The 16,259-nt window shown below is 40.9% G+C and overlaps 1 protein-coding gene and 1 long non-coding RNA gene across 6 annotated transcripts in view; one reads left to right on the top strand and one right to left on the bottom strand.

Moving 5' to 3' along the window:
• Window positions 1–9,710, top strand: part of LOC134550394 (uncharacterized) — a 33,181-nt gene extending 23,471 nt beyond the window's left edge. The window contains exon 3 of the long non-coding RNA XR_010080323.1: window positions 7,788–9,710. This is a non-coding gene — a long non-coding RNA (uncharacterized LOC134550394). The remainder of the gene's footprint in view (window positions 1–7,787) is intronic.
• USP6NL (USP6 N-terminal like) overlaps window positions 9,100–16,259 on the bottom strand; it is a 110,969-nt gene continuing 103,809 nt past the window's right edge. For all 5 annotated transcript variants that reach the window (XM_063397054.1, XM_063397055.1, XM_063397058.1 and 2 more), the window contains one exon: window positions 9,100–12,669. In XM_063397054.1, the coding sequence (XP_063253124.1) occupies window positions 11,228–12,669 (1,442 nt within the window). In that variant the 3' untranslated portion in view covers window positions 9,100–11,227. The remainder of the gene's footprint in view (window positions 12,670–16,259) is intronic.

The raw sequence follows: 16,259 nt of genomic DNA, 5'->3' as shown, positions 1-16,259 counted from the left end.
TCCTCTACCTCACACAAGCCTTTGTTGGCATCTTTGTCCTTGATTTCAACGCTCTTTACATCTGACACCTCTGAACCAAAGATGTGAAGAACTTTCATAGATATAATAAGTTTCTTGAAGTTTGTTAGAATTAACACAATACATTTCCCTCCTGCTACATCTTTGCATTGTGCTGCCACTTCAAACACAGAGCCCACTTAGCTGCTTCTGGAAGACTTCAGATGTCAAGGCTATGAGGGTCCTCTTGGAGCAGTGACAATAAAAATCTCATTTCAAATACATGCTTTTAAACAACATCTTTACAGAAAAGACTCCCATTAAAATAACAAGAAAGTTTTTCGTTCTGAATTAATAAATGTATTGCAGAGCAACAGGTTCATCTGTATTGAGGAGAGGAAAATATTTGGTATCCTACGGAGAAACTCAGAGAGAACCAACTTAGTTCAGTACTTCTGAGAAGAAATAAAAGCATCATCCCATATCTGTGTATGCAAAAAAAACCAAAACAAAATCAAATACTGAGTGAAACTGAAGATTAAAGAAAGGTAATTTAAAAGAAAAATGGAAATCAGACACAGGAAGAGCTGTTTGTACAGTGCCAACCCTGCATGAAATGTATCAATAACAGTTATGAAGACCTGGCCAAAATTTTTAATCTCAGGCACCAAACATGCAAAGACTAATGGGTTTTTCACTCTGCTTATGGAAAATCCTCTCACACAGAAATATCCCAGCTCTGCTGGGCTCACTGGGCTCATGCAGTCTGTACTCACAGTCTTGGAGGACCATGGAAAGCTTTCATCTCAAGGACAGAAGGAACTCTCCAGCTGCAGGCAAGAGGCAGGGAAGGTTGGGCAGGTACCAGGCCATCCAAATCTGCCCCAGCCTTTGCTGTGGTTCTGTGCCAGGTGGATTCTCAGTTCCCATGGTCAAGGAGACAGAGATGGGGTGGGCAGAGCTCAGCCAGCAGAGAATGAAGGTCCCTGACTGTGCCTGAGCCTGCACAGGACAGAGCTCCACGAGCAGAGGGTGGTCTGGCAGCAGGAAGGGCCAAGAGCAGAAACTTGGCAATAAAAGACTCGTCAGAGAGGTTTAAAACCTGCTGAGAGGGGCAGGGAGTGAACATCCCGTGGGGACAACTCTCTGTGGGTGAGAGGGGCAGCTCAGAGCTTGCAATAAGCCCCAAAAACATGGCTGGGTTGACTTAAGAATTGGAAGAAAAGATCTGCACAGGAAGAGACTTAATGGACAAGGGCAGAGAGCGCTTAAATATTTAAGAATGTTCTTCACAGCTTTGAATTCTAATTAAGATAATTAAGTATTCTAGCTGACATTCTAATAAAGCTTTTTGAATTCAAAGAGCCATTCCCATTTTCTTTTGTTAGCTCACTGCAGTTAGAGGTCCAGGTACACCCACCTCAAAGAAGCACCAGCAAACTCTAGGTCTATTCAGCTCCTAGTTGGGAGAGAAAGGAAGCAGGCAGTGACTGAAAAACAATGCCCCAAGCAAAAAATAAGTCCAAAAGGGCAGACTAGACTTACCACAAGTTGATGTGATGGAAAGCATTTGACAATTTCTGTTCAGCACAACAAAGTGCAGTTACAAAGACACCTCAGGAATTAAATGTTGCAGAGCAGGGGAGGCACTTTAAATCTTGTTAGGCTGACAAGCATTTATTATTTTTTCCCAGCGAAGGCAAAAGAAGCAAAGAGGGAATTTCTCCCTAAGCATCCCCATCATTAACACAGGAGTTAAAAATAAAAGGGCTGAAGGTTTTTCATATAAACAACACTAGCAAGGAAGTGTCAGACAGAAGATGCAGGCTGGGGAGGTTTTGTCAAGTAGCTCAGCTGTGTAATGGTAAAACTGAGCATCTGTCAGATGCCAAGAATATGAAGACAGGAGTTCTTACTTGCCTTCCTAAGCAACATGGACATTGGCTCCTCAAATATGTGAAGAATAGTGGGTACTAAGTCACTTGAGAGGTTGGATACAACTCTTTGGCCTGTTTCAATAATTTAAAATAATTAAATGCAATTCCCTCACAGGAAGATCATCACGGAAAGTGCTCCTTCAGCACTGTCTGAGCACTGTTTGCTCTTATGGCTGGAAAAAATTCCAACCCCACAGCAATTCACTCCTGCTGTATTGCTTAAAGAGGAAAGATTTGCAAGACAGAAATTCAGACAGCTTACCTTCCTTTTCCGAACATAAACCCCTTAAAAGTTCCTCATAAACCCCTAATGTCCTCCACAGGTCATGGGTTAGGCTCGTAGATGGAAACACAGTCCTTGGTTTAGCTCCAAAGACATCTACTGAGGTGACCAACTTGCCAGCTAAGGTTCTGCTGAGCCCTTCCAGCAAGCAGTGCACACAAGGATGAATCCTTCTGCATACAGCACTCAGGGGATACACCCAAGGTATCTTGAAAAAAGGCAATTCCAGTTCAACTACCTTGTTAGCAGCTGGCAAATCTTTTCAGAGGTACAGCTAACTCTCCATCTTTGGATGGGTAGTTAAGTAATTTTCCTTTATTAATCCAATCCAAGGATAATTAGCAGTCAGGGAAGTTTGGCTTCCTTCCTACAAGCCCCATTAGTCCAGCTGGAAACTCGAGATCTCCGCTTAGGGTCATTTTAATATCAGAACATGATTCACTTCTAAAAGGGGAGGTAGACAAGGAAGTCTGGCCTTCCAGTTAATAACAAAGTAATTATCAGGGTTGCACAGAACATTATTCTGGAACTCAAAGGCCTCTGTAAGAAACCACTTAAACGAACAGGGAAAAACATCACCTGATCAACCCTATTGAGTGTAACATGAAGGTTATAATAAAAGTGATCTGCTTATGTGCCCAAAATCACACGTTCTGAAAGCATTTCAAAGCCTTTCAGACATAACATTTACAATGATAAATGTGTGCCCAGCGTGACACCCCACCCAGTCACTGAAATCGTGGGGTTTTATAATGGCATTTAAAGAGCAAAACTATTTTGTTCCTTTCTGAAGTTCAGCTACCAGAACTTTTCTCTGTGGGGAGCAGACAGAGCTGCACAACTTCTAGCAGGTCAAGTCCACAGATGTTTAACTCCAGAATTCATGATTCTTCTCTCGTCCTTTTGTATTTGGCATAATTTGGACAGAGTGGGGTGGACGAGAAGATGTGAAAATTGAATATATTCTAAAGCTTTGTTGCAAAACCAATAAACCCCACAACCAGCACCCAGGAGGAGCCATAAATACTTAGAGCAGACAAGGGGCTAATTTCTTCCCCTGCCAGACTTGGCATGCCCAGGAGAAACTGAGCCCACCAGGAAAGCCACGGGAGCAGGCAGGATGGACACTGCCCACCTGGACTCACAACTGCACAGCAAAAAGCACACCAGAGGTAAGTGCTGCACTTCTACACATTACACAGCAAAATCACAATGTACAGCTTAAAAAAAAAATTCAGGTATAGCTCTGTACAACTCCAGCAGCCACAAACTACTGTCTGTAGCTGTGAGCATACTCATTCTATGGCAAGGAGAAACTATTCCTTCTTTATTCACTAAATGCAACAAAATATAGAGAGAGAATTCTGTGCTCAGCCATCCAATAAAGGCTGACTTGCTCCTGTGTGCTGACCAGCATCAAATTGTCAAATCATGGACACAACCTCCCACACAAGCCAGAAATTACTGGGGGAAAGTGCTCAGCAAAGCCATGGATCATCCCAGCCCTTCCAATTAACGGGGTAATAGATAAGCACCTCTATCACTTATGATGATACAGGTGCTGCTCAAGCACAGCCACCAGACAGACCTTTCTAAAGTGCTTATGACTGGCTTTTAGACTCATAATTTCTGTTTTATGATCTCCAAATCATGTACTTGGTCCCTTTTTCAATGTTTTCTCCAAAGCAAAGTGACAGCACTGCAATGTGAAGACAGACTTTGAGACGGATTGGAGAACGCAAAGAATTGACACCAAGCATGAGGCTCATGACAGGGTGACACAAGAATTGAAAGAAAACTCATGCACTGGAGAAGCAAACAGGTGGACATCTCTACTGAAATTGAAAAAACTCAGATGGAAAAAAATCTGACACAGTAAAACCTGGGGAACAAAAAGGGTTTCTTCATTCTGAAGGGTTTCATGAGTTCCAGACACAAAGTCTGAACAAATGACATCAAAGAAACATCTTCTAACACAGTCGTTTTTCTGGAGACTGAAAGGTTGATTGGGTGAGTTGCCTCTAAGGAACACTGAGGCCAAGGGGACTGTTTGAAAACCACTTTAATATAAACACAATACCCAGTTTATTCTAGGTTACCTTCATAGGGCTTGGTGGGGCTTTTCCCACAAGATTTCCCCAGGGACTAACTCTTGGCTCAATCTTATTTAATATTTCATCAACGTTCTAGATGCTCATGTAAAAATTTCTGATGACAAACAGATGGGATAGCAGTAGATGATCAGAAATTAGTTTTACAAAAGAAGCTGGGTTTGGGGGTGGGATTTTTGTTGTTTTTGTTTTGGCTTTGGGGTTTTTTTTTGAAGGATCACAATACAGGCAAATTGATTCAAACATAACTGAACACAAAGAAAACCTTCTGGGAACCAGGAAGATTTCAACAAAGAATTGGAAGCCAAAGCATTGTGAATTCTTGTCTGTCATAGAGGTCTTTATTCAACTGATCTTTGCTTGGGAACCAAAGCTTAGTTTTATGTCTGCTTCATGTCAACACATTTATTGAACCCAATTATTTGCATATGGCATTAAAAAAAACCCAAAAAACAACCTGTAAAGACCTGTGACATGTAGCACAGTCACCAATTGAATAGCATCCGTTAAATTCTCAATAGTTTGCAAATTCCTAGTTTTCAAATTCCTTTTGTCCAGGAATTTGAAACTGCTGACTTCCAGAATGCACCCAACTCCTCCCTCTCTGAGAGCACAGGTTCTCCATGATGTGTTTCAGCCAGAATACTGCCAGCCTTGAGCACTGTGTGCAGGTTTGGGCACCACAGTGTAAGGGAGATGTTAAACTATTAGAGAGCATCCCAAGGAGGGCTACAAGGATGGTGAAGGGTCTGGAGGCCACATGGGGAGTGGCTGAGGGCATTTGGTCTGTTCAGCCTGGAGGAGACTGAGGGGAGGCCCCATTGCAGTTGGTGACAGTGACAGGGAATGGCCTGAAGTTGTCAGGAGAGGTTAGGTTGGAGAGTAGAAAAGGTTTTTCACTCAGAGGGTGGTTGGGCACTGGACCAGGCTCTGCAGGGAAGTAGTCACAAGCCTGGCAGAGTTCCAGAAGTGTTTGGACAATGCTCTCTTGGGGTGTCCTGTGCAGGGCACAGAGCTGGACTCGATGACCCTTGTGGTTTTCTTCCCTGTGAAATTTCAGAGGAAGAAAACCCAGGTGTTGCTAGAAACAAGCTTTGCACTGAACTTCACTCCCAAAGTTAAGGCAGTTAAGCATCACCATCTTTGAGAACAAGCCCTTCTGCTTCAAAGATGTGTGAGTTTACTGCAAAACACACATTGCTGCTGGGTTCAAGGGGAACTTTGCAGCAGTAAAGCTTTTCCACTTAGCTGTACTGCAAAACCCCAGTTTTCATACTGAGTGCTAAAATGCCAAAAAATACCATCCAATCCACCTGAGGGTAGCACTAGAAATCACTTACTACCCACGGTGTCATTCCCAGATCTGAGTTCTCTTTGGGGAAATACGGGACAGGGAAGTTTGAAAAGAAGGCACAGATTAGACAAAGTAATCTAACAGACCTTCTGTTATTGAAAAAACCCAAGTCCTAAGGGACAATACTACAAATCATTCTAAAAGATACTGCCGAACTTACAAATACAATGATTGCAGTGGATGGTTTGAACCAAAAGCCAACTTCAGTTCTCCTCCTAATTACAGAGAGGAGCTCAGGCACTCCAGGCTTCAATTCTTCACCTCATCTCCAGCAGAAAAATCTGACAAAAGCAATGCATTACCAGGAAATGGGTTATTTACTTAACCAAATCAAACATAGTAGACTGGCAGGAGGTCAGCTGCAGCTCCAAGCTAGTATGTTTCTGTGGCAGGACACAGCATTTTGCAGAAAATTCTTCCTTGGTCTCTGTGTAATATGGTTTTTGGTGCCTGACCCCAAGCAAAAGCAACCTTAGACTTTGGATTCCACAAACTTGTACAAAAGTCTCCACCCCAGAGCATCCTTCATCAATTGCCAAATTAAATTGCTTTCTGTCAGGAATTACCCTTCCTAGAGGATTTCTGACCAACTGCAATACTGAGAATATAATTTTTGCTTCCTTAATTTGCACATAATCTAGAAAGGAAAAGATGAAGAGGCAAACAATAACCTCTGACATACAGCACAAACAGCAGCAAAAAGGCATCACAAAGCCTCTGAAAAACACACATTGGCACATTATTAGAGAAAGAAGACAGAAGAATCACATCACACACAGCTCACCTTGACAAGGCTGACAATAAAATCAGTAAAACAAACAAAAAAGGAAGAAAAGTCAGAATGAGACAGCTTTGTTTTCTGATTATTCATTCTAAAACTTCCATTGATTTTCTACTAACACATTAACTCCATAAGCACAAAGAAAAGCAGTTGGTGTGAGCAGAGAGAACCAGATCACTCAGGAGAGGGACCTACGTGTTCCCTGCTGCAGTAAGAATTTCTCTTGGCACAAAGAATCCAGAAAATGGTGTCTTTCCCAGGATCTGGCAACCACTTAAAGGCTGTTCCAAAACAACTGCAATTATATTTCCAATTTCAATTGTTGGCCTAGTCATCTCCTCATTGCAATTCTGCCACTAAAAGCATTTGGATTATCTTAATATTGCCCAAAAGAAAAAAGAAACTGCAGCAAATTATGCAGTAGCTTCATGCCATCTAAAGAGGAGCCTGAACGATACTTGGTTAAGTAGCTGTTAAACTCTAACTATGCTACCTTTAGAGAACTTTACAAAAATGCAGTATTTAAAGGACTACAAAAAAAAAGATTATATTTTCCTCTCACTGAAATATCGAAAGTGGAATGTTCCCTGCTGGAAATGGAACGGTGGGCGTTTGATGGCATATTTTAAATAGTATTCTTCTTTGTGCATGCAGTGTAATGCCACCCAAGGGGGAGATTAAAAAAAAAGTCTGCAATTTGCAAGTCCATTTCAAAGTCATATTGAGGATGATGTGAAATTCAGGATAGGATTCTTGAGAAAAATCTCCCTGGAAAATGTGTGTGTACCTCAGGGAAGCTTTGGATTTGCTTCCCCACACTGGAAGGCTGTTTTGTCTTTTGACATTTCAGTGTTGTTTACTGTTTGCATCTAATTTTGGAATTACTCTGTGGTTTATTACAATGGTGTATCTTCAACTAGCAATAAGGTACTTCTCTTCTGCATCCTCCATGATTTCCAAAAATCTCTGGCTATTTGTCTTAAAACTTTACTGATAGTGAGGATAGAGCAGTTACTTTTACAACAAGGGATTCATCCTGCTGACAGATATTACAGAGGTAACTGGCATTTACAAATCTTGGCCCTGAGAAAACAGGATTGTCCACTCCAGTCTGATAATTTTGAAACAATTGCAAACAATATCATGCTTTAGGGCTTTAGGTAGTCATCTGCAGGTGTAGGAGGGAATACTCTCCTTAACAGACTTCTGGCTAAGCAGGTTTCCTCTTTCCTCATTGTTGCCTTTCCCAAAGTATTACAAACTGGCCACAGATGGATCTGGGGAACGGGAAAGAATTTTTCTGAGCTCAGATTCTTTTCCTTAGCTCCCCAGGCAAGTGGATGTTTAGATTCAGATTCATCACCAAACCTGATGCCAGAATCCTCCCCTGGAAGAAGGAGCACGGATGGCTTCTGTCTTTACTTGCAGTGCATAACAAATCTTGGTTATACAGGTAAGCAAGCATCTGGATCTTGCAATCACCTCCCACTCACCAAAAAGGTTAAGAGTACCAGAGATACCATGGTCCTTCCTGTCTTTCTTCAATGGCCACAACAATTTTCACTGCACAAGACTGAAATGCTTCAGTACCACACTGAAGTCACTAGATCTAATCTAGCAGAGCATCCAAATGAAAGAAAAGCAACCACAGCCTATACTCAAGATACTTTTTTTCCCTTTAAATTCTAATTATTTATTTTTACTAAACTTTTACCATACAGAAGTTAGACATGTCTCCTTACTTAGTCTTCAGTGTTAATTCTCCAAATCCCTGTGTGAATTTGTCTCATCAACCACATGGAAAGCCGTGACAACTAACTTGGACAAGAAACCTACAGTTTATGCAGCTCAAAGCAGAGATCTTGGAAAATCATGAAACCATAGGAAGAAAAAAGAGGTCTCAATTATTTTATGTTGATACTTACCACTCCACTGTTTTCAGACCAAAGGAAACAGTGACAGCAAAGCTCTTATGAGGATATCTAACCCATGACACTGAGATGACTCCCTTCACCAGCATGGCACTGGCACAGCTGTGTCTCACTTCACTCTGCAGTAAGTGGATTTTGTTACTGGTATGAATAACAGATCCAAATCTGGCTGTACCTTGAGTCTGGTTTGTCCAGCCAAATGAAAATAAGAATGTATTTTGCACTACAATCAGATGACATAAGGCTGGCTTGCTTTTTAAAGAAAAAAAAACAACTCAACAGCATCCTCCAAACATGTGAGAGACAGAAGCCACAGTCAAGACTATTATTTTGCACTTTGATCAATGCAACATTGCAAATTCCCTACACCAACAATTCTCTTTTAAACTGGTATTGGGTGAGATTATTAGAACAAAACCAGAAAATTATGATCACAGTTTATGCTCCTAGCTTTTGCAAATGATAGGCTAAGGTTTAGCAGTGTAATAAAATAGAATCAATAATCTTGCCACTTCTGCAATAATGAAAAACCACCATATAGATTGTATCCACATTGCTTAGTCTAAAAATAAACATGTACAAATTAAACAGGATATATCATATATATACACATGATTCATTTATGAAAAGCAGTTATTTGTGCTGAGAATAGCAGAAGTCCTGGTTGGCGCTAATAAAATAATTAAGAAGAAAGACAAAACAACATAAGCTTAATTATTATTATTTTAACATGTTAAAAATACAGTCACATCAAAATAGGGTACACAGTTATAAAACTGTTGCAGATGAAATAAGAAAATAGTGTGTATATATTTTATATATAAAAATCTACAGTATTTACTAACGCTGATACATATTTTGGAGCCTCATGTCATTTGCACAAATAAATTGTACAGCTTCGTTATGAATTACAGAATCATCATTAAACACTGAGATTATTACACTTAGCCACAATATTATATACATACATTTCTAAGCTGCTGTAAGCAATCAGAACTAAAGTAAGCCCAAGTCATATTTATCTTCACAATTTTAGTCTAGGATTTCAGTGTAGTGCTTGGCTACAGTTAATTTGCTGCAGTTTGCAATTTTTAAATATAAAATTGCCCAGTTATTAAAAATTACATCAGACACGTTATATACACAAAAAAAAAGTTTTGAAACATACTAAGTAAATGTTACTTCCATTTGTAAAAATTGTTTTACTTCTGTACCTTAAAACTTACAGAGCCAACCTGCAGCAATAATAGGCACTAAAGCTCATTCTTTAAAGGAAAAAAAAAATAATATCCATTTCTATGTTTTCAGTTAACAAACCTTACAAAACAAAAGGGAACAGGACAACCTTGCAAACTGGTGTTGATACCAATGTTCAGTACTTCAATATTAGAGAAACCTCTCTGTTCAGCACTCCAAGGACCTCTCCTGGCGAGACCCTCCTCTGCCTCAGCTCCCGGTGAGAAGTCAGCACATCCTGCGGCTCGCAGGACCCCATCCTACGTGTGCCACTTCGCCTGCTTTTAATTCCACCCCCGATTCACAGTCAAAGAAAGGAAAACACAAAGTAGAAAAGGCTGCAAACACTAATTAGAATTACTTACATCAGCAGGAGTTTAAGGTTCCTGTTAACAACAGTCAGGGTCATTTTAGTGTGAAACACGGCGCAGCGCGAGCCCGACAGCAGCACACGCCCCACCACAGACAGGAACCCGCCGGCAGCTTGGGGGGAAAAGGGCAAAACACAACGGAATCCACTCCACAAAGCTTTGGAGAAGGACACTGCATACTCACACAGCTCAGGGAATATCAAGCCTGGAGCAAAGCTCAAACTCCTGCGTGCACTTCACAGAGGTGTCAACGAGCTGTGCAATTCTCTGATACCTGTGAGATTTGGCCCTGCAACCAGTTTTAGTCTGACAGCACAGCATGGCAAAAAGTGAAGGGTGCAGCACCATTTCTGTATCTGGCATTAGTCTCACTGTGCTCCAGTCTTTTATATACAGAATGACATTCTGAAGGTAGACTTGGGTGAGAAGGTATAAATTCTCCACTTCTGATGCACTTAAAAAACCCCTAAACACTGCCCTGAATTTAAGCACCATTTCTTAGCCAGATTAGAGAGACATTTTTGGCTTTCTGCTTTTGCCTGTCTGCTCCTTCCTGCTGAGGAAAATGACAAACAGTAGTCAAAGGAGAGGAAATTAACTCTCACATATGATTAAATTAATAATCCCAAAGCATCTCTCCTGCCCAGAACAGATACTGGGATGCTGAGGCAGCTGTATAAAAATGACAAAAAAATCCCATTCAAAATGAATGGCTTCTCAAATAAATTACAAAGAAAAATTAATATGAAATAAAAGAACTTCACAAGCTTTGCCCAAAGTTAAATGCATTTAAATTTAAACTCTTTAGCTCTTTTCTGTATGAGTTTGTGTACTGTGAGTGCACACTCACACAGGCACACACGCACACACATCTGTACAGTGCATTAACAACGTCAGTTAAAATAAAACTTTTCAGTGTGTTACAGGTTTTAGGCAGAAGGATTGTAACACAAGTTATTTAAAATGTAAGGAGCGACAACAGCATGGACCACATGATGTATATGAGCTTATTGCTATGTCTATGTGCATTAGATCACTTCCAGTAGCTTCCATGCAAGTCCAAGAACTCCACCAGCTTTCAACCAAAGTCTGAAACATGTCTGAAATAGTGTCGTTATTTTTGAACTCACATGAACCACCCACACTCCAGAGAACTGAGGTGGATACTACTAACACAGTACTGTTCAACTGGTTTTGGTTCTTGCCACTTTACTAAGCACAGATTCTCAGAGAAGCACAGACTCGTGCACAGACAATCCATCAGTTCTGTTCCGATAGTGTTGGGCTTGAGCTGACGGGCTTGGATATTGGTACTGTGGGGAACCATTCTCTTCAAAGGCTGGGGAAGTCCTGTATCTCACTGGACTATCCACGGAAACAGCAGGAAGACTGCGGTCTTGGAAAGGTGTTGACTGGAAATGCTGGTATTTCTGGAAATTATCCAAGTGGCCTTTGTTAAGGTCTTGGCCCCAGGGCTGCCTGTAGGGTTCGTGTCTGTAGATGTAGGCGGCGTCTGGCCTCTTTCTCTCCTCTGGTAAATAATCTGCTGGAGGGATTATGAACTTGACCCCTGGGGAGGACCTCGAGTTGCTGGTGTAAGCATCAACAGGAATGACTTCTGTGTGAGCAGGGGCTGGTGAAAGAGGATTTTGGCGACTGGCAGGGTGGGAATTCATTTGCAGTTTATTTGGGGAATAATCTACTGACATAAAAGGAGCATAGGGCCTTCCAGAGGGGCTGGGCCGATTCCCTTGGTAATGCAGGGGTGCAGAACTTGAATTGCCTACACTGGAAACATGCTTTGGAGAACTCCCATAGTAAGTAGGGGGATTACTATAACCTGGCAGTGGCTGTTTTACATTCAGTCCATGAGATGGACCATCAGACTGAGACACATATTTTGGAGATCTGGGTTGTGAAATGAAGGTGTAATTATTGGGTATTTTTAATGGAGCTGGTATTTTTTCCATTTGCTTTCTTGGACTATTAGAAAATGCTACATGCCCAGGACTTTGCGGATGAGCTCTCTCAAGCATCTCTTCAACAAGAGTCTCATTCTCAGTTTCCTCCTCTGAAACATTGTCATACTGAGATGCATTAGACCCTCGCTTACCTTCATCAGCATCCAAAACCCTCACCTTTTGCTTTACATTCAAAGGCTGCACTTCTCCAGGACTTGGTGGTGGGCCCAAAACCGAATGGTTTACTGGCCTCCCTTTCACCTCTGCAGTGAGTTTCATTGTCTTTTCCATTATTTTTATGTCAGACGGTTTATTCCACTTAGGCACAAATTCCCTTCTTGTATTGGAAGTAGCATTGGAATTTTGATTAGCAGCTGCATTATTGTATAGACTCGAGTTGTCTTGTTCTGTTGGCTGAGGCTTTTTTCTGGTATCTACCTCATTCTTAGGCAAACTGTTTTGTGTCTCTATTGGTAGAATCTTTTGCTGTTTTAAGGAAGGTTTCTTCTCCACAGAATTAATTCTTTTTCGGTCATTTGAGGAACTTTCTGGTTCTTCTTCCATGGATGGTCTTCTCTCTGTCCTTCTTGCTGCTTGTGTACCAGTACTGTTCTGTCCATTAAGCACTGGAGTGGAGTTAAGCACAGAAGGCAGAGGTCCTGGTGGAATCTGCCCCAATGGCTTCTTTGGAAATTCATCTTCTTTACCTAAAACAAGAACAGGAATAACATAAATTCACCTTTGTGCAGAAGCCTTCTTTCATCTGTTTGTCATACAAGCACAAATAGCTAGAAATTAACTGGGCCTCTCTGTGGGTCACCATTCTGCTGAACACCTCAAAGGTTCTTCTGTACACTGACATCGAGCACAGATTTTCTTTAGCCTCTCATCCCAACCAGTTATTCCTTCCTACAGCTGATGCAATCTCACCAAGCTTTTGCTCTATCATGACACTGCTGAAAAATACCCCATTTTCCAAGCTGACATGTTGGTTACAGTACCTACTCTGTATGGAATTGTTTTCCATTCATTCATCCTTTAATGTTCACCTCTAGAAAGCCACACCATCAGCTCCTCCCTCACATGCACAAAGCTCCCAGATAACATCTTTGAACTGTCTCTCATTTCAGTTTTTGGGTAAAGTTCCTCATTAACGTTTACACAATTAAGACCTGGCTCCCCCTAAACCCTTTGTTGCCTAGAAATTTCATCCCCAGTATTAAAAACCTCCAGTAAAAGGATCTATACACAGAACCTTTTTTTTCAGTTCAGCTTTCTGTCAATACAGAACAACTGAACCCAACACCAACACTGGCTATGTCATGGTTTCAACTGAGTGTTCCATGGATGGGTTTTGCAGGACACGAGGACATCATTTATAGAACAAGGACATGAATGGAAAGTTCTCCCAGACTGGAGCTCAACACACTGCAACAGCCAGTGGTAAATGTCAACTGTGTGGGGACCCAGAGCAACCCACACCTACACACAGAAACAATAAAGAATTCATGGCTTGATGCCGCTCACAGAACAATTCACATAAAGTGTTCTCCTGCAATCTTTCTCCTAAGCAGTCAACACCCTTCATAATCACAGCCAAAGTATTTTATCATATCTACTTGCATATAACTTACTTGTGTAATCTATTACTTTCTCATTACAAGAAGAAATGGTCATGCACTTCTCATTAAATGTATTCATCTAGATTTAATTCATTTGATGTTCAGCATTAGGAAAAAAAACAACCACAAAAGCTTTAAATCAGCATTACCAAACAGGTTCTATTCACTGTTTATCTATTTATAAACAGAAGCTTTGTTGTAAGGAGGAAAAAAGAAATGGCTACCCTTGCTGAAATGCTATGCAAAATAAATTATATAAAACGGCTGTGGGTAAAATAATTTTGTCTAATCCCTGCTTCTTCCTAAGGCAAGGACTGTCGAATCTCTTCCCATCAGAGATCAGAGAATTAGAACCTCACTTTCTAGCTATTTGTAATTTAAATTCTTTTTGTCTATAAGGGTTCACAGGAGTGAATACACACAAATATCTCTCCCTGATAAGTGCTGTAGTTACAAGTGAGCTATGTTCATTTATACAGGCATGAGCAGGAGCTCAGTCTTTGATGAGTGGTTCATGATACAGATACACAGAGGAAAGCCAGCAGCCAAGGTCACTGTTATTTGTTATAACAGTGTAACAAATTACCAGCACCGATCAGTTGCTATATAAACTAAAGAAAAACTCAGTTTGAGCCAGTCAGGCCATTGCAGGGAGGACAGCAGAGAAGACCACAATGGTGATGTCAAACAAGACAATGAAATAAATGCACTTAATAGTAACAGCCTAGATTTGCCAAACAGTTAAACTAGTGTTTCCTTGATTTTTCTTCATAAGGGCCAAAGGTCATATGGAAACCTACACTTTGCTTCAGAAATAACTTCAGAAACCTCACTTCAGATATAGCACACACGGTGGGGCCAGGCCTCAGCAGTAGGCTCCAGTGAGTGGCTCTTGGAATTACAAATCTGATGTTTGGTCTCTTTCCATCTGGACCCTCACTATTCCCAAATAAGATTTGGAACAGGGCTCTCAGACCAGCACTCCCAGGCCAGGGAGTGTCCCCTGGAGAAACAGGTGAGAGGACAAAGGAAGGAGCTGCATGAGTGCTGTACAAGAGGTGATTTAAGAGCTCTGCAATACACAGACTGCTGCACCAGCCTCTCCAAAACTGTCCTTTAGTCTTTATGAACAGCAGTTCACTTTCTCAACTTGCTTCTGTTTGGCAAGAGGCACTGGTATCACCTAATTCCATCTGCATCCTCAAATACACCATTAGGCAAAGCTGAAGATCTTGTCTCCTAAATAAAAGTGAATTTTGCACATAATAAATATTCCTGATACTTAAACCATTGATTGCAGTGCTTTCAGTATTACTAATCTTGAATGTGAAAATAGCATGAAGTCTGCATTAAGAAACAATACTTTGGTATGTACAACACACATACCAAAAACCTGCCATCTAAATCATACAGAACTAATTTTTATGGGCTGCTAATCCATTTACAGCCTCCAGATCCAAAGCAGTTATGGAATAGCACAAGAAAATGGCTCTGCAACATTGCTAAATTATTTAATTTCTGTTCTTGCACAGAAGACATGTTTTAGAAAAAGTGTTTCCTTTCTTCCACACCTGAAGTTAAAATATTCTAGTCATATATATGAACCTGAAGACCGGTTCCTCTGGTAGCTGCAATGCTTCCTTCATTTGCCCAGGGTCATCAAAGGCATGAACTGATTTATTTTCTCCCAGCTTTTACTCTAAGAAATGCCTACAGAGCAATAGAAGATCCTTTAAACATGCTTGGTTGCACAATAAAGGTGGGGTTTGTGTGAGTTTTTGCTTTTTAATTTCACACACTTAAGGTTTCCTAATTACCATTAAGCTCTAAGAAACCCAAGTGAGAATACTGCAGACATTTTTACTGAATTCTATCGAGGCTGCCTTGTGTCACCTCTTTCCTTCTCATTTCAGGACAAAGGAACACCCTACAACCAGGCATATGGGGCTGCATGGTCTAGGTGATGTATCCTGTAACATGAATCACAGCTGTAAAATGAAATCTTGCCATGCCTGTAATGAAATCGTTAGAACTCAACATTAATTCACATCCTGAATAACAAGGAAACTGTTGCAAGGCAATAGTACATTTAGAGGAAAACATCTGCATTTTAACAGCATGATAGCGTGTTTATAGGCTGGTAACACTAGAGCTTAGTGCTGTCAGGGAAAACAAGATACTGAACAACGAAGGCTCAGTGGTGAAAAGAAGAAATACAGGTTGAACCTCAGCCACCTCTTCCACAAAACTTGGTTTAACTTGACCTTGAACGCAAACAAGTGGCACTGGTTTTCAGTCACCCACGTCTGCTTGTGGAACTGAGCAAGGCCACACTGCTGGAGGTACCAGCTCAAGAATCAAGGCTACCAGAGCTGGCCTTGTTCTGGTTCAAAGGTGCTCCAGCACTGATCACCTCCAAACATCAAAAGCACTGGGAGGAAAGGAATTGTATAAGGATCTATGATGTTGCAGCAAAAAGAAATCTTGCAAACCAATCACCTTCTAAAGGGAATTTTTTCAAACTGCAAAATGGCTACTTAATTTACATTTAAGTGTACAGATCATACATAAATACCCACACACAGAGTTGCCACTTCCAGTGAAACCAGAACTTAAAAAAAAACCCAAGCAAACAAAAACCCCTGAAGTTCCAAAAACATTAACAAAATAAACAA

This window comes from Prinia subflava, chromosome 4 (assembly GCF_021018805.1).
Source record: "Prinia subflava isolate CZ2003 ecotype Zambia chromosome 4, Cam_Psub_1.2, whole genome shotgun sequence".
Lineage (NCBI taxonomy): Eukaryota > Metazoa > Chordata > Aves > Passeriformes > Cisticolidae > Prinia > Prinia subflava.
This window is presented reverse-complemented; position numbering and strand designations above follow the sequence as displayed.